The following is an 18,904-nucleotide window of genomic DNA, read 5'->3' on the forward strand; positions in this document are numbered from 1 at the left end:
GTTCAGGGTATCTTTGGAACCCCATCCTTTGGCTGTAAGTACATGTTAATATGACAAAACTATGCAAGAAGAGGTGTGTTCTGTGTGATAAATGACTTGACTCATCAAGGTACTGTGGTTTTATAAATGACTAAGCAGCTAAGCTGTAGTAGATGACTACTTGACTGACTACCTTTGTGCTCCTGATCTATTGCAGTTGCAAAATCTGGTATTCGTTGACAGCACCCAGTGACTGCAGCTCAACTGATGGGTGGTAGCACATTGAAACTTGCTTACGGTTTTAGTCATACCTGCAGGCTGCTTTGGCTTGTGGTCTTTTAAAGCTGGTAGGGTATTTTCCTGTAGCTTTTTGAAAGTAAGTTGCTTGCAAAGAAGGTAATCTGCATCCACTTTAATTGTCCTGGCTTTCTCTCTAGTGCACTGTTAAAGAGAGCATACACTGTAGAGTTCTGTGCTGTGTGGCATGGTAGGAAAACAGTTGAAACTTCTTAGTGATTTCACTTACGTTATTCTGTGTCCTGTTCAGGAGCTTAATGGTCTTGTAGAAAACTGTTTTGTTTATATTACAGTGAAAACAATGGGTGCTGTATGACTTTGAACCTTTGTTTGTTCTCTGGAACCCTTTTTAACAGGTAAAATGTGTTTATAAAGCACTTGGGTTTTTTGTACTTACAGGACTGTCTCCAGATCTCCAGTCAATGGAGCAGATCCGGAGAATTATGAGACCTACAGATGTTCCTGACACAGGTGAGTGACATGGAATTTACTGTAAATTGGTATTAGTGATGAAATGAGTTTAATCAGTTTCTGTATGGGCAGTGCACTGACTGAAGTCATTAACTCGGTACAATATTCGCTGACTTCCTTGCGGGACACGAGTCTTGTTCCTCATGATGGCTCAGTTATCTGGTACTGCTAGAGGTTATTGCCCACATCATTATTGCTTGTTATAACAGACTGAGACATCCTATCCAAGCCTTCCTTAAACTCAGGAATCTAATGGAAGATCAAATTAAACTCAACAGCTTCTTCTTTTTCTTTCTTTGACCAGACTAGGCACACACAAACATTATAGTCTATCATAGAAGATAACTGTTTAAAGGTTGCTGAGTATTATTTGAAGTATTTGGGCTTCTCTTTACCTGGGGCCAGTAGTAGTAATGTCTTCTTCCTCTTCAGATTTGTGAAGTATAGCCACTTCAGAGCGATGGGAATTTCATTGCTTATATCAATAAAACAGTCATGAGATTTTTCTTCTGCTAATTAGTGCAATGTGTTCAGTGTTAATGCATAGGAGTAATTCAGGGTCTGATTTCAATATCCGTTGTCCCTTAACTATACTTCAGTACAAGCTGGTATATGCACACTTGAAACTGAGATGCGTTACTAGATGAAGTAGTCATTTATAATACAGAAACACTCAAGTTCTTCCTCATGCTATTTATAATTCACTCCATATCAACATAAATGTCAGTACAAATGAGTCAAACTTTACATTTATCAGATCTTTCAGAAAAGGTAGTTTTACTCAACAGGCTAATACTACTGCTTGAGCCACCCCCACTTCAGGAATGCCCTTGCAGAATGTAATTCCAGTTTCCATGGACACTCCACTGAAATCATGCATTCCTAGTACCTACTAAAAATAAGCACAGTTTTTTTATAAAAAAAAAAAAAAAAAAAACCAACAACTTTTGATCTACTGAGTGGTTTGCTGTCTTCATTTTGCTCTCAGAAGCAATAGCCAGATGTTTACCAGTAGAGGTAAAAGTGACAGTGACATAGGAGGACTTTTGTTTTTTTGGGCCTACTTAAGGCACCTGATGGAAGTAAATATTGTGGGAAATAAACAGAAGCAGTCGTGCTGCTGTGAAAGTTAAAAATTCTTAAAAGCTATCCATTTCTAGAGGGATGCCGCTTCATGAATGCTTGTGTTGATGTAGAAATTACTAGTAGATGTTCTTGTGGCTTGTGCTGGTAAGATTAGATCAGTTAGACCATTACGATAGCTTCTTGTAGTCTAATGGAAAAAGCCTGTGCAACATCAGTTGCAGTTTCAAGACCTTTTGTTTTGGTGGCTTTTTCGTGGGGTTTGGAAGCTGTTTGCTCAAACCAAAGTCTGTATTCCAACTTAAATCACTTGCTTTAGTAACACTTGTAGTTGCATTTTGTGAGGCCAAGGTATTCTGGTTGGCGTTGCTGACCAGTCACTTATTAGGAAACTTTAGCTCCTTTTGTGCAATCTTGAATATCTTGAAGCTGTGTTCTGGTGTTCTTCCAGCCAGCCTAACCTATTGTCGTGGTAGGTGTTGTAAGTTAAAATAAACCTGTTGGGGTGGCAAGGTTTAATTTTAGTTGTATAGATGGGACAAGCTTGTTACAGGGTTGTGTTACACATCTGTTAAAAGATGATAGGACAAATTAGCTTACAACTGTGTATGACCCAAAAGATTATTTGATCTCTGGGGGAGAAGAGAAGAGGAAGTCTTCCTAAGCAGTTGAGACAAGCAGCTTCTGCCACTAGTTGGAAATGTCTTGCTAAGAAACCACCAGGGATTGCAGTGAAACTCTTATGTTCTGAAAAATGTTATATTCTGTATAGAACTGAATTTCAGTAAATTTTCATCAAGTTATGTCTGTATTCAATAATTTATTTCTGGATAGGTATTTAAAATGGAGTTCTACTTGCTCTGTTACATCTTTCAAAAGCAAATCGAATAAATGCAAGCTCCTAGGGAGGAACTGTAACTTGCCAAAAAACATTTGATAGCTGTGTATAAAGACAAAATAGTCCAGTTGCACAACAAGTTTCTGACATTGATTTTTGCTTGAATATAACTTGCAGGATCTTTTATTTTCAAAAGTGTCTTCATTATTTTGTGTAGCTAATAACTTGGCTTAGCTGGAAATCAAACTTTGAGTGCTAGATAGAGAGCCCGTTGTGTCTCCTCGGTTGTGAAACAATGTTCTTAAGTACTTTAATACCTAAGGGTTAGTCATTGTTGGTAAAGAAAGTACTGTTCAATGCAAACTGAGATACAGTTTGAATGCTCTTTGGCTTGTTTGTATTGCAGCTGTGTTGGCCTGAGGCATTGCAGTTGAACAAAAGGATCCTCTTCAGTACACAGTTTTAACTCCAGTGTTAACTGGCCTTTCATTGGCAGCAGAGTACTGCCAACAGACCTGGTTTTGACATGTGCTTCACCAGTGCTAAAAATTAAGAAGATTTTTATTACTTGAATTTAGGTTCCAAACTGATTGGCACAAAGCTTTTTGAAAAGTCAGAGGAAGTCCAATTAAGCTGAAAGTGCTACTTGAAACCATTTACGTGAATTTTGTTTTGATAAATTTCGATTTAGTCACAGTTACTAAGGTATTGTAAGAAAGCTTCGACATTCGGAAGCTTGTTGTACAAATTTGTTTGTGGTATTTCTGATCGGTCCTGCACAGAATTCTACAATTTGCTGTGATTTTCAAACTAAGCTTGCTTGGTGAGCTGTGAAATTGATGGTTGTCTTTTAAAGTGCACTCATTGCGGTATTTTTGAAGTCTTCAAATGCTTACTGTAAATATTCTGAATATTGCAATTAAGTATTATTTCAGGGAGATGTTTGGCTCTGCTTTGCTTCCTCTGAAGGTATTGTCCTTTGTAAAGGGAAAAATCCTGCCCTATACTCCAGGCTTTTGCAGACATCTTTTGTCTCAGTCAAAATTCAAATATTGCTGTATTTGTTCCAAAGGAGGTTTTTGTTTGATTGTGTGGTTTTTCCCATAGGAGGTCTGCTCTAGTAGTTATAGTAAAACTGTTTTATTTGTAGAACAATACTACCTAAGACTAACATCTTCACTTGTATTATCTTTCAAAGGCTTGCTGTGTGACCTGCTGTGGTCTGACCCAGACAAAGATGTGCAAGGTTGGGGTGAAAATGATCGTGGGGTCTCTTTCACTTTTGGTGCTGATGTGGTCAGTAAATTTCTGAATCGTCATGATCTGGATTTGATCTGTCGAGCTCACCAGGTATGAATTGCGTTGTTGTTGCTTAAAACTTTCCCTTCTACAATTTATGGCGTTTTGGTGTTGGTTATATTTAGGACACTTTTAAACTTACTTGGTGTTGCTTTACTTTCAGAAAAAGAAAACTGTCCATAATAAAAGAAATACAAAGCTGCATCCTTCTGTTGTCTCATAGTGAGCTGAGTTTCTAATATCAGTGAAGTGGAATATTAACAATACATTTCTTCAGTGATGGATCTCCATTGTCTGTCAGGCTATTTTATGTGAATATCAGAGATGAAATGTCTAGGCTTAAAGTGGCAAAGTAACAAACTCAGGAACCACACTGAAGTTTCAGAGTTGTTCCACTTCAATACTGGGTAGTTCTTAAGTAATTGTGGCTTAAATGATCTCTACTTGACTTCATGGAAGTATTCAGTAGATTTTCGAATGCTTCTAGAAGCCTGTACATAAAATCTTGCACTGCTGCCTTTATCTTAGTTCAGTAACCTAGAGTACTTTGGCATAGGTTTGCTTGACTTGCTGAAATGCGGAGAAAGCAGGGTTATTTTTGGCACTGACAGTCTTGAAGTACACTTTTTTGTTTGCAGTTTTTATCAAGTTATTTTAAGCAAGTATCCTGGTTAGACGGACATCAGGTTTCAGTTTGTGTAACATTTCAGTTTCATTATATAGTTGATTTAAAAAGCTCTGGCATGCTGTGAAGGTAAGGTACATTTTTAATTGTGGTATGGCTAAGATTGGGTACCCTATCATAACACTTAAATACTTCTTACAATTTTACTGCAAAAAATACTAGTATGCAGGATAGATGTTGAGATTTCTCAACTGCAGATTAAGATTCCTTTCTGTGTTCATGTAGTTGCTTCAGCTCTTTGTAAAAAGTATAACATCTTGCAAAAGACTCCAGCAATTGGACTAAACTGAGCGGTATTCCGATATGCACTGATTTCAGCGTGTTATAGTGCAAGGCTTCTGTTTTGGGGAAGAGGGAGTATCCTTAATTGCTGTGTTGTACCGCTTGCTCTATTTGAAAGGCAAATTGTGCTCTTAGAGAAAGCACAGCAGAACCACCTTGCTTTTAGGTGTCAAAATTAGACTAAGTACAGTCTTCTGTCAGTGCTGACTGCACAAAACTTAAGTAAAACTTAATGGTTCAGTTGCAGTGAAGGTAGTATCCAGACCTCTTGTGCTCTGAACTAACGGGTCAAACGCATCCAAATTCAGTGTATAACCAATAAAATGCTGGGAATCCATAAAGTGGCAGTGCATAATCGGACTTCCAAGTATAGAAATGCTAAACAGGGAAGGTGATGCATAGTTAATGTTGGAGTTGTCAGTCAGTTGAAGGTACACGATTTGGCATTCTCTGTCCAGATATTCAAAAATGACTGAAACTGTCCTGTTTGAAAGCTGAGACAAAAAACACCCTTTTAGTGAATTCTATTCATAAAAGTTCTGTTTGTCTCAAGACTGGCCTTTTTCTTCAGCGTGTGTCTTTTCGTTTGTGAGCTGTATAATCTCTCTGGTGTTGACAGGTGGTTGAAGATGGATATGAATTCTTTGCTAAACGACAGTTGGTCACCCTATTCTCAGCTCCAAATTATTGTGGAGAGTTTGACAATGCAGGGGGCATGATGAGTGTGGATGAAACTCTGATGTGTTCCTTTCAGGTATGATATATTTGTACACTAAGTATTCCTGTAAGTGTTGGACAGTATAGACTGAATTAGTCTGCTTGTTGACATGCTTATGGTTAGACTGGGTTGATACATTTGGGATACAGAAATGGTGTCACAGCAGGCTGATCTCTGTGGACAGAGAAGCAGAATTACAAACCAACTATTCTGCATACAACCACATGAGATTTGTTGTTTTCCAAACTCCTAAGTATTAGTTACTACCTCTACTTAGATCCTCATTTCAGTGTTACTCAGGTGATTCTGTAGTCTTACCTAGTGATTGGAGTACCTAATTATGCAGACTAATGGCACCCTTTCAGTTCGGTTATTCTGTTCAGGTTTTATTCTGTACTCTTCCTTGGATGTGATGTTTTCAGCTCCTTTACTCCCCACTGTCTCCCCACCCCAGCGTAATGGCAGAACTAGAGGGATTTAGAAGTAGATTTAGTTTTGCATACTGCTGTTGTACATAGGATTCAGAAACTTGTAGGCTCATACTGTGATTTCCAGCTCCCCACCCTGTTCCCGCTGATTGAGATTTCTTGTTGGCTTAGTGGCATTTGAAACATTCTCAGCTGTCAGTGACTCAAAAGAACTTCTTTATTTTCTCTAAGATATTGAAACCATCTGAAAAGAAAGCCAAGTACCAGTATGGCGGACTGAATTCCGGACGTCCGGTCACTCCACCTCGCACAGCTAATCCACCGAAGAAGAGGTGAAGAAAGGAATATTGTAGAAACACCATCAGATCTGTCAAGGACAAAACTCCATGATACAGTATATAATAAGTGTGCACTGTAAAACCATCCAGCCATTTGACACCCTTTATGATGTCACACGTTTAACTTAAAGAGACGGGTAAAGGATCTTTATTAATTTTTCTAGTAGAAAGATGTGCGACACTGTATTGTAACAAGTATAGCTCCAAGTTCTAATATCCAGCATAGTTTAAAAAAAAAAAAGTATTAAAAAACCTATTGCAACTACATATTCACACTTACCACGGTTTTTAAAGTTGACCAGCATCCCAGTTAAAACTTGATGTAATAGTTAAACCAGATGAGAGCATGATGTTCCATTTGTGTAATGTGGTCTTATTGTTGCTTGATTGCTTTTATTTTGGTTATTTTGTAGCTAGAATGATGCAAATATGGTATCTAGTCATACTCCCTGGCTCTCTTTGAATTTGAAATAAGGAAGGGGCTTTTTAGAACAGCCATTGATCTCTTATCCTCCCCCTAACTTCACGTTACTCATAATAATGCCGCGCAAATATGTGCCCCCCGTTATAATGCAAAGTTTATAGTACAGTAGTGATTAAAAGGCAAACTAATTGCAACATGCCCAGACTGGATAGCTTGACAGCCAACGTAAATTGGAACAAAAACCTGTCTTGACTTTTTAACTTAAACTGCCACACGATGAATTTGTGCACTACACTATTTTAAATTATTGACATTACACTGTGCTATGGCACTTCATTTAACTTAGGACAAAAATGGTATTGCCTATGAGTTGGTAACTTGATTATGTGGTACCTTGGCTTTAGTTTTATTAGCATGAAACACCTTTTGGCATGCTTAGCTTCCAGGTAACTCCCTACCTGCATCAGAATTCATCTTGCATAGTTCCACAGAACATGAAGATCCTTATTTGCTAAGCCTTTGACAGCTGACATTCTTTTTCGTAAGAGGGTGTATTTAAATGGATGTTCATCAGTGGACAACGGGTTGGCTGACCAGTGGTGAACTAAAATTGCTAAATGAATGTCCGATGTGATTATAAGGCTTATGTCACTAAAGATTATATCCTTTGGATTTTCATGATCAAATTTCATATACTATTGTATAGACTTCTGCTTTGTAGTGTACTATAGTAGCAATAATTTCTGTACATGATCAAGAGTTATGCAGTATTTCTTTTCAGTTCTCTCCTTTCTCAAAAGGGTAAAGATTGGCAAATGGTGAGATACAGAGAAGTTTATAGTAGGATACATGAAAGGCACAGATTTGTGATGCTTTGGGATGCAATACAAAAGCTTTTATTGAATATTGTTGAATTTGTAAGATTCCTTGGGGGAAGGCTGCAGATTTATACCATTCTAAATGTGCATCAGTAGATGTAAAACTCTTGACTTCAGTATCGTCTTTGAAAATGTTAAATTGAAGATTCTGATAACTTACATTTTATGAACTGGCACATTATATAATGCGAGAGTTATATTGATTTCTGACACAGTGAGCAAGTTCTTCAAAATGGATTTAAGTCTCTTTTCTAATTCCATTTTTGTTTTAAATGCATATTTTAAATGTAGTTTTTTTCATTTAGTAAAAGTTGTCTAATTCATTTGAATGAAGTCTGACTGGTTATTTTTTACTACTGTTTACTGTTAGTCAACGATGTGGGCTTTTAAAAAAAAAAAAGCATATATGTTAATATGTTACTCATTTATGTTGGATTGGTCTGTGGTTTTGAACAATGGTTTAATTTACCCCATCTTGAAGCAAGTTGACTACATAGCATCAAATGTAGAGGTAGTTTTCATTGGTACTGATGCTTGTTCTTGCAAGTTGATGATGACAGCAGTGTGTGAGTATTGTTGGTTCTTCACGAGGTTGTTGACGAGATCTATTATGTAGACGTCGATGAGGTAACTTGGTGCTCTTCAGTCATTGCTTACTTGAGGTTTGTTTTTATGAGTTCTAAAATGTTTTTTGTTTTTTTTTTTTTTTGCCAAGTGCCAGCCTGTTACAAGAAATGTCATTACTGAACAGCTGGATTAACGCTTTCTTATTTTTTCCTTAGTTTCTGGAACAGTGTCTTCTGTATGAAATGTCCAGGTGTAAAGCTGTGTTTGTGGGTACCTAGTGTGCTCACTTCTACAGAAGCTGCTGCAAGGGGAGAATCTTCAGGCATTCTTAAGTGTCCTAAAGAAATGGGATATTCTTGGTTTAATTTTATTACGCTATGAAGCCAGATGTAGTGGTGGTATCCTGAAGAAATGGCTGTTTTTGTATAGCACCAATCACTGACTGGCAAAGAGTTTGATTGCTTTTTTACCACTGGGTGACTGGGATGCCTGCCAACATCCTTCATCATCCCATACTAGGTTAAAAATACAGGGTTTAATAATCTTAACCTCTACAGGTGTTTCTCGTATGGAATATCAAAACTAAGTCAGGAAAACAAAACTTACTGTACCAATTAAGCTTACATTTACAATGTTAGTGTAGATCTATTGCCCAATCTGGAAAAGGTAGAAATAAGAACCTGAAACTAATTATGCCCTGATAAAAAATAATTCTTGTAAAGTAATTGAGATGGTCCAGAAATCAGTAGCTTTTTATAACTCTCTTTTAATCGTGCACTAAGTCAACAACTGCAAGCAGCGTGTGCAGTTCTTACTGGAGTGTTAAATATTTGAAAGATCTGATGGAAAAGTTTGACTTCAAATACTCTGCTTTGAGGTGTAGCTACAGACCTTGTGAGACAGTAGCTACCTTGGTTTCTGATCTTTTGAACTGTCAAAGGTTTGGGGGCTATTTCAAGCATAACATAGGGTAGGTTTTTTTCTCTTACAGAGATACAGACCTGGAAAAGACAGCATGAATTTTAATCACTTTTCAAGCTTAAATCTCTTTGAAAGTCCCCAGAAGTTGGAAAAAGTGGTGAATGCTTTATTGATTCTACAAAACATTGACATGCTAATAGTGTAATTCTCCTTGTTTCAGGCAAGACTGCATAATGGAAAACATCTATGCTACGGCAGTGTTAGTATGAATAACCAGCTGGGGGGGGAGCAGGGCAAGACTAAGGAGAAGAAAGGAAATGACCCTGCTGCTGTTAGATAACCAAAACCTCAGTCAATGTCCAAGAGATTCAGACTGGCCTAACAATGTGGGCTCCAAGTTTTCCATGGAAATTACTAATGAACTGATTGATGATAACTCTTCTGTGTAAGCATCTTGTCTGTACAGGGTTAAAATGCTGCCAAGTAGCACAGTGTTAGTGAACTGGGAAATAACAGTGTTCTGGAATGAGCTGTTAAGAGAGAAAAAAAAAAATAATACACCAACTGAGGGGTATTTCTGCCTCTTCTCCCACACCCCTTTTTCATCTGACAGTAATACCCATTCTTGGTTTCATAGTAGAGTGCAGCATGGCACACAATATCTTGTCTTTTTCCTTGTTGGTTGACAGGCTTTTTGTGATACCCAAGAGTTAGAGAAAAATCTGCTTTAATCTAATTTGAGGTGTTGCTTTAGGGAAGTTCTGTAGTCTTTCATGTTGATTGATCATTGATCTGAGTTTTTTTTGTCAGGATTTCTTTTCTTATGCTTCTTAACGATGCTTTCTATGCATGGAATATTCATAATTGTTAGCTACTTTAAAGGAGGAAAAAATGCACATTTAAATACAGTTGTGATCATTATGTTGCTGTAACACAGCACTGTCTCCACATGGGTAGGCTTGTTTGTACTGATCTGATCTATTTCCAGAAAATGATGGAGGAAATAGACTCGCTGAAAACACTCTAACCGGTCTTACATTAGTGGGCTGTGTTGTTTGCTACATCTAGACACACAGAAGTACTTCTGGACTCAAGTTTGAAATGGTCTCATTCATTGTTTCTGACTTTTTTTGCAGTGTGACTATGCAAATGTACTGCTAGGTGTCAGCAAGCTTCATGTTCCTATTAGGAAGACTGTTTGTACCATCTTATCCATAAAGGACTTACTAGCTATGTATGATCCTGCTTGTAGTATCCTGGTGCAGTGCTTTGCTTTGTTCTTACTTTCCTGGGAAACTGTGGCTGGAAAGTCTTCAGACCTTTGTTATTTTTGTTTCCTTTTTGTGGAAGGATTTTGTTGTTAGTATGCTACATCGCAATTTTAAGGTTCTTTTGAAGATAAAGATCCTGCTTGCTTTTATAGCTGTCTCCAGAACTCCTAGGGCCTGTGCAGTCTTCTGCTGCATTTCTGTCAAGAGATGATAGAAACAGGAGTTGATGAGCAGGAAGATATTCTTTATACGAAGAAGAGATCCCATCTGTGGCTTATCTTTGAAGTCCAAGAGGATATTGCTGTTGTACTGTGGAAGCTGTCAGCTGAAATTACTGCAGCAGTAGGTGGTTAGTTTAGGATGGATAAACACATTTTTCTCTCTCTAGTAATGGAAATATGACAGACATTGCTGCTACCAAATATGGTTTGAACTGAAAGTGAACCGAGGAGCTCGGTTTGGGATAGCTGGAATTTTCAGATTATGTAGATTACAAACATGAGCATCCCAGGGTTGGCCTTTGTTGTAAAGCTCAAAAGGTTAACGAAAAAAAAAACACGGGACCTTCTTTGTGGAGGCTTGCGTAGCTAATAGTTGTAAAAACCTAGCCTTTAAACTGGTGTTTCATTTCTTCCTGGCAAACTGTTGGAGTCGTATCTGTGGCTGGTATATCTGGAACGTTCCTTGCAGTCAGGTTTGTGAGAGAGGAATGCATTTTACACAGACCCGACAGGTAGCATTACAGCTTAGCAAAGCACAGAAGCAAAGCGATACTGTCAATATTGTATTGCTCTTCAACTGGTTTGAATTGTAACTTGGTTCATGATTGACACGTCTCCTTTGTAATGTACGTGAAGCTACGTGTGAATATTTGGCTTCAGATAGTCTGGTGGAAAAATCAAGAGCAAGAAAATGTCTCCTTATGTTGGAGCAGAGGTGACTACAGCACAACATGTTTTGGATGTCTGTCTCGGTCCGCATGGGCTAATCATGTTCTTCAGAGAATAGTGTAATTTTAATGCAAAACAGAACCGAGCTGAAGTTGATGTTTCAGTGCATATTTAAATACCAGTTCTTTGTGCATCTGAGGAGGCCTGACTGTTAGAAGGACTGCATACTAAGCACGTAGTCCTGCTTATCAATAGCAAAAAGCAATTCAGTGAATCAATGCCAGGCTTGAAATATTTGGGCATAGCCTTTGATGTTTTTCTCTTCTGTACTCTGTTTGCTTCTGCTAATTAGCAGGAGCATTTTTCAAGGGCACGCTTGGTGCATCTGTATGATTTTTCAGAAACTGATTTTGCTTGCTTTATTCCAAAGGTTGACCAAGGTTTTGATGGCAGCATCAAACCAGGTGGCTGCACACAGCTCGTGGGCTTATAACCAAACATTCTTCTTACTGCTTTTATCAGATGATCAAAGCTGAAGGAACCTCAAACCGTGTTGGACTGAACACTCGAAAACCACATGACAGTAAGTCAGTGTTGGGACAATAAATGAGTTACCAAGATAAGCTGCAAACCTGGTACTGTGTATTGTTACAGGCCTGCCAGGTTCTCATCTTCCAGGGATTTCTAGAACTGGTACTGCCTTGAAGATCCCTCAAGTTGTTAAGAAACACTCAAAATTATCCCGTTATTTGTTCTGTATGTGCCTTGTTAAAATAAATAATCTCAATGTGTTCATTGGTAATAAGGAAAAAATTTCATTCTGTTTTCCACTGTCCTGCTTTAACTCCAGTTAATCCCTATACCTGTATGTTCAAAGACATGAGAATGAAAAAGCAATTCAAAAGAAGCTTTCCACATGACCGTTGCCAATATGTGGTTATAGTAATCTCTTCCAAGGAAAACTGGTTACTGTCTTGAAACAGCCTGAACACCTGGAGCTTTAGTCTGTGTACTACAGGTGGCCTGGCCCAGCCCCTTTCCTGGGTTCTGCTGCCTTATTTAATTGTATCTGCAGATGAAGCTTTGTGTTTAGCTTACTGCAACCTCAAATCTTTGGAGCAACTGTATCAGAAAGCAGGTGCTAACTAGATCCAGCTGCTAATAAAGATCAGAAAAGGCTATTCTTTGTCTTCAGGTGGAGATAAAGGTTTTATGGTAAGATGAGAATAGCATAGTATTCCCTGGCAGAGCTCTACAAACAAGCAGCACACAAATGTCCTGTTGAAGTGTGATAGGCATGCCCAAAGGGTAAGTTTCAGTGTTTGAACTTTATTCTGAGTTACTGTTGAATGCAGGAAGCAAAGCAGATAGGCAGGATTACAGTTCTCTAGTCTCTTACAGATAAGTCATTGGAAAATACTGAATTATATTTGCGGAAAGCAGAATAACGTAGTGAAGTCTTCTCCCCGCTTTGGCAGAAAGTTCTGCCTGCTCATGTTGCTTTAAAGGTTTGAATTTTTGGGATGTGAGAGAATATTCTGGATGCATCTCTAATTATTTAAAAGGCTTAGCTGGGGGGAAAGAAAAGTATCTTGTGGACAAACTGGTGTAGCTTATAACACAATGTTGATTTTTTAAAAAAGTGCAAAGGACATTAGCCTTGGTGAGTAAATATTTTCCAGTGTAATGATTTTCCCCATTTTGCTTTGAAGTCCTAACCTACATATGGTGTGGTAGGTACAACTGCTTCACATTGCTCCGTCTGGATACTTTTTAGCAGCATTTGTGCGATCTTATTCTTGTTGAATATCAGGGCATGTATAAATCAGCAATTTCCTTTAGCTACCCCACAAATACTTTATATTTACTTTTTGGGTTGCTATTCCTGAGCAAGCTTTTACACCTTCGTCAAAGATAGAATGTGCAATTTCTGTGAAATGCTGGGAGAGGGAACATGTTACAAGAATTACGTTTTAATAGATATCTTAATTACACCTTTACCACATCTCTAGGAAAACAGATCTTATTAAGAGCGTGGGCTGCAAGGCTGAAGGCCCCAATCTGTTGAAGGATTGATAGTAAACACCTTATTCCTTTCCTACTTAAGGCTCTTACCTCGAGGTACAACAACAAGCAACCGATATGCTGGCCTTGGAGGCTTTTGTCTTGCCTTTACCACCTAGGATAAGAAGATGCATCCTATTCCTTGAATCTCTTGTTTGTACTAATTCTATTTAAAGGCAGTTATGAAAAGGACCCCGTCCAGTTGACGTTTTCTTTGTAATTGCTCTAGCACGCAGATGCCATCTAGTGGTTGGAGCTCAGTGGATGAAAAGCTGCAGAACTGGCGTTTTACTGCATGTTTATCCAGCACCCGTCTGATAGGCAAACCTCTCCTGATCGGCACTGGAATATATCCACAGTGCTTGGCTTCATAAGAGCTCAGAGCTTGCTGCATTGAAACTAGGCTTCCCTCGGTAAGAAGTACAGATTTAGTTCCTGTACGTCTGATAGATCTCCAAGTCTGTTAAAGTTATCTGCGGATTCTTAAGGGGAAAAAGAAGAAAATCAAAGCTGCCATGGAAACTATAGAAAAGAATGACCTCCTAGGCTTTGTCACACTAGATGAAGGTTTCTGTACCCAATCCTGACTGGTTCTCTGGTCTTCCTCAAAACCATGGGTGTGATTCTTGCCCCTGTGGATAAGGTACAGTGGTAAGTTGGGGTTTTAGCCCTTTGTGGGCCATGTGGAACTGCAGGAAGTTTGTATGGGCCCACTCATTCCTATCTTTGTGCTTGCCCTAAAGTGTTAGGCCCTGTTGGCTCCCCTAGGGGCCTGTCTCTGCTCACCCATGTATGGGTTATGGGCCTCTTCACAGGAAATAGTTGGGTTTGGACAGTTGCTCAGCCCTTCCAGTTCAAGTGTGATCACTCAGCACAGGGGGCTTCACTTGAAATTACACGGCCCCCTGGCCTGTGCTTTTCTATGGCACAGACAAAAGGCACGTGTAAAGCTGGAAGGGTGTGATAACTCTCAAAAAGGTGTTTCAGCAAAGTCTAGGCTCAGAACAAGCAGATCCTTGCAGCCTTCTGCTGAAATAAACACCTCTAAGCATCTGCACCTGATGAGCAGTATGCATTTGTTATAAAAGGTGTTCAGCTTTTGTAGCTGTATCTGGTAGCTGCAATCAAATAATGGCTTGTCCTCGGGGCCCCAGCATGTTGGCTCAAGGTAATGAAGTAGGCTGGGAGGAAATGGAGTTACGAAGTTGTGGCCAGCTTGGGGAGATGGGATTGAGTGTGCCTTGTGGGGCACTGCTGGGAATCATGCAGTCACTTGTCTGTCACGTACTTACGCCCGTCAGGTGTGAGAATGTCCCCATGCAGAGCTGCATGTTCTTTTTTTTTTTTTTTTTTTTTAGCTGGTAATGGAGACATTTTAAGGTAAGGATTAAAGTATTTCTTCATGTAGATGAACTGCTCTCTAAGAAATACGCTCACTCGTTCAGTGCTTGATACAGACGTTTGTCCGAGGTATCAAAACGGCCAGGAGGTGGCATCTGTGTACCACGAGTAAGAAAAGCGTTAGCACATCAGGCAGGGCCTGCAAGGGGGCGGGTTTGCTGTCAAGGCTTTGTCAGTGCTTGCTTAGTCACCCATGTCTGTACAAGCAGGCTTCGTTAGGAGAAGTGCTGTGTCCTTATATTACTAGTCTGAATCGAGAACTAATTATTTGAGAGCAGTTATGGTGAGGTATTTTTGAGGTGATTGGACACTTCATGTTCACACACAGTTACTCCAGCTGTATTTGTGTGGTTATGATTTATGCACGTAAATTTTTTATAGGTCACTTATCTCCCTAGTCATTGTTTGGCAACTAGCGTCCTTTTCTTCATAAAAGAAAACCCAAGTGGCTGCAACTGATGATAGTAATGCTTTATGAATAAATGTTTGTTCTGTGCTGCAAATACAATAAACTCCTGCCCCCTCTTCACGTTGAAGTAGTCTGTAAGCAACAATTACTTAAGCAATAAGTACAATCACAATCTTTTATGGTAAATAAGTGTCATGGTAGAAAACAAAAACAGCAAGGGACTTTAACAAAGTGCTTGTGAGGATTTGAGTGAACATGCGAGTTCCCGACTCAGGCCTGCAGTCAGGGTTAGTTGCCTACTTGATGCCCATTCTATACAACATAGGCAGGAATGGCCAGCATTTCCTAAGGAAGCTTTTTTTTTTTTTTTTTTTTTGCATGGAACTTTTCCAAAATTTGGTTCTTGCTCAGTCTTTATCTGATTTCTTTATTTCTTCCTTCATGTTAACCTTTTCAAAGAATGAGCGATAATAAATACGCTTTCTCTGCCAATATCACAGGTGCTGCTTTGTTCTGGTGTGTTTGCTGACCCGTGAATAGCACTCGGAAGCAGAAAACACGCAGTTTCACAGCAGTGCTGTCTCATTGACAGTAGCACTGACCTGCTGCAGGGTTAATGTACAGCGTCCTAATTGACCTAGATTAGCTGCTCATCTTCCTACGCTAACAGCTACTGGACATTAACCTCTTCTGTTTCTGCTTGTAACCGATGCCTTCAATCAAAACAGGACCATTGTGAGACATGAAAATCATGCTCCTTGCTCAGCTTTGTTACCAGCACCTGTGCTATGCTAGGGTGTGTGTTCAGCATGCTATAGTGGTCTTGCACATGGCTGATAGATTATTTTTATGAAGGCTGGGGATGAACACACTGATGTGGATTCTTCTCACTGGAGTCCCTTGTTAATGTCCTGGTGCTCCTAGCAGCTGTGGAAGTTCCCATGTCAACACATCTGTGAGGTATGGGTTGAACTTCTGAAACTTCACGAGATGCTTTTTGCTATTCCTGTCAACAAGCTTCACATGACTGTAATTCTCTGAAACCTGATTTTCCATTTGTTGTGTATCTGTCCCCATTCCTTAGAAAAGCAGCATGTCTTCGATGTCAGTAACCCATGTTATGGGGTTATTGTGCATCTTTCCATGTAGGAGATTGCACATAATGCCTTGTGCAACTTAACCAGAGAAAAAAATGGAGAGTGAGAACGTGGGAAGGATACATGGGTATTTTTGAAGTAGGCACCTCAGCCTACTGGAAAGTAGGAGTCTCATGGTTTTTACTGGAAAACACTCAAAACTCTTATTTGAAATAATATTTGAAAGTATTTTCATAAGTTTCCCTGTAGGGAAAATCAAAAGTGGTGTGATGCAGTTGGTGCTTACCTCTCGTTTGAGTAAGGCTGATTTTTTTTTTTTTTTCCTTGCAGGAAAATGATGTGTGACTTCAACCAGCTTTAGTGTGTCTGTTTTGGGAGTGCTAAGCTTTGTAGGCCTGGTGGGACGTGAGCTGCTTGTATAGTTCCCTACCTACTTAAAGCCTTGTTCTTTATTCTTATGAACACTTCATCCTGAGAAGCTGCATTTATTTCTATTGCCTCTGCTCCCTATTTATTGGATTGTGGCCTCCAGTGACGTCCTCCCTTTACGTGCAGGTGTGAGTGGTGTTTGTAGGTCTGTGTGCATATTCTGACTCTTTCCTTGGAGTGGAAATTAGGGTGGCAAGTCTGAGAACCAGTCGCCCCTGACACCGAAGCTTATTAAAAACAGATTTATCATATAGGGTCTAATTGCAGTAACATATGGTCAAGGTGATGTTTGCATGTTCTGTGGTGTGTTAGCAAGTGTCTTACTGGTATCCAGGCTACCAATTTTACAACTGTTCAAGTAGAGGTGGCTATGATTGGTAGTATTGTTCTATAAACAATACAGCAGTGTGAACAATGCCAAGAACATATGCCTCTGAGATGTGAGATGCCATGTATCCTGGCCAAAAAAGTAGATAGTGACCTTTAATATGAAGAGTTCAAAGGATATGCCTTTGCTTGTTTAAATTTGAGCTGCTGCAGTTTAGGAAGATAGCATACAGAAACTTCTCGTGCTCCTTAAGAGGAAATACTTGCTTGAGCTCTGTGATCTGTACCAAGGATGTATTGCTACCTGATATCATTTATATCACGTCTGTTTTTCTCCCACTTTCTCCACCAAGAAAGGCTTGTTCTGGTAAAATGGTGACATCTTCTGTTAACACTTAGTATTTCTCAAGAATTCAGTGTCCATCAGAAAGAGTCACTTGCATTGAAAACAAAACAAAACCACCTCTGGAAACAGAAGAAAAAAACAGGGCTGTTTTCAGTGCCAGGTGGCTTGTGTACCAGGCTCTCTTCATCACTGTCAGGTGATGTTCCTAAGAACTATGGAGATGCTGTTAGTTAGAAAAAGAAGTTTGGACAACAAGTCTAAACACCTGAGTAGTTCAGTCTACGTACCCTGGTAGTAGCACTTTTCCAAACTTCCTTGGCTTTCTCCTACAAAGTCTGTAGCTCTAATGTAAGTTGTTACCTTCTCATGCTTCTGTTGTGACAGTTTGCACCCTATTTCTGATAAGGGTTAAGCAAGGTTTATTTTAGGAATATTAACTGTAGTCATATACCATCTACCGTTGCTTCCTGGGCTTACAAGCATGTGTTTTTCTGTGTGAATATTTCCTCTATGGTGATAACTTTAACCATTAGTTGACAAGTATGAGTATCGATTTTTAAGCAAGGGATATCTTGCAGTAGGTGATTGTCCTGTATCACGTACTACTCCAATTCCAGCCATTTGCTTAGCAGGTGTTTCAGAGCAGGACTCTGGTAGCTTGTCAGGCACATTAAATGTTTGTTGACTTCAGTATAGTGAAAAACTTTCATGTAGACACCAGACTATTCATTCTGGATACAGCTGGTTTTCTGTAGTTGATAACTCTTGAGATATTATTTCACTAATAAATAGCAAATGTTATTCTATAAAAAAGCAAGGGGCTTCTGTTGATTCCTATAAGTCTTAAGCAGAACATACATGCTCAGGTTTCATTTCAGAAATCCCATGCACAGCAGTTTTGCATTTGTGAGGAGTCAGCCTCATTTCCATGAAGGTAATGGTAGTAAAGATTAAATGGTGAGCTCTAACTTCTTGATTCCTACCATGCAACACATGTCACTGAATGGACATGGAAAGCCTTCAGGTAGTTAAGTGGATGCACAAAGTGTCCTGGGCACTGGAAAAATGTTAATTTTCAATGTTACCCATTCCAAGTGTGAAGCTTTCAGTGCTGTGATGGTCACACACTGAGGCAGGCCAGGCGACTGAGTCAGCTTTCTGGCTGGAACACCCCGTGGATCACTAACATAGTGGTGTCCAAAAAAAAACAACAGGAGGACAAAGCCATCTATTTGCCTTAGAGTTGATCCACAACTGCATGGAATCAACCTTTTATTGAACATAAAAGTCTCATTTAAAGCTTCTCTGATTAGTATCTGCAAACTTTTATTGGATCCCAACAAAAGCATGTCAGAGTGTGTATTCATTGAAGCATGCCAAACAACTTTTTTCATGGATGGTGGCAAAAGAGCAGCAAGTAAAAGGGCTACAGTTGCTCATTTGGAACAAAGCTAAAAGATAA

At 39.2% G+C, this 18,904-nt stretch overlaps 1 protein-coding gene across 1 annotated transcript in view; it reads left to right on the plus strand.

Moving 5' to 3' along the window:
• The window catches only part of PPP1CB (protein phosphatase 1 catalytic subunit beta), a 28,589-nt gene extending 20,540 nt beyond the window's left edge, over nt 1-8,049 (plus strand). Inside the window, exons 5-8 of the mRNA XM_032184554.1 lie at nt 676-747; nt 3,867-4,018; nt 5,554-5,688; nt 6,312-8,049. Coding sequence (XP_032040445.1) covers nt 676-747; nt 3,867-4,018; nt 5,554-5,688; nt 6,312-6,416 — 464 coding nt within the window. The 3' untranslated portion in view covers nt 6,417-8,049. The remainder of the gene's footprint in view (nt 1-675; nt 748-3,866; nt 4,019-5,553; nt 5,689-6,311) is intronic.
• The last annotated feature ends 10,855 nt before the right edge of the window (nt 8,050-18,904 follow it).

This window comes from Aythya fuligula, chromosome 3 (assembly GCF_009819795.1).
Source record: "Aythya fuligula isolate bAytFul2 chromosome 3, bAytFul2.pri, whole genome shotgun sequence".
In the NCBI taxonomy this organism is placed as follows: domain Eukaryota; kingdom Metazoa; phylum Chordata; class Aves; order Anseriformes; family Anatidae; genus Aythya; species Aythya fuligula.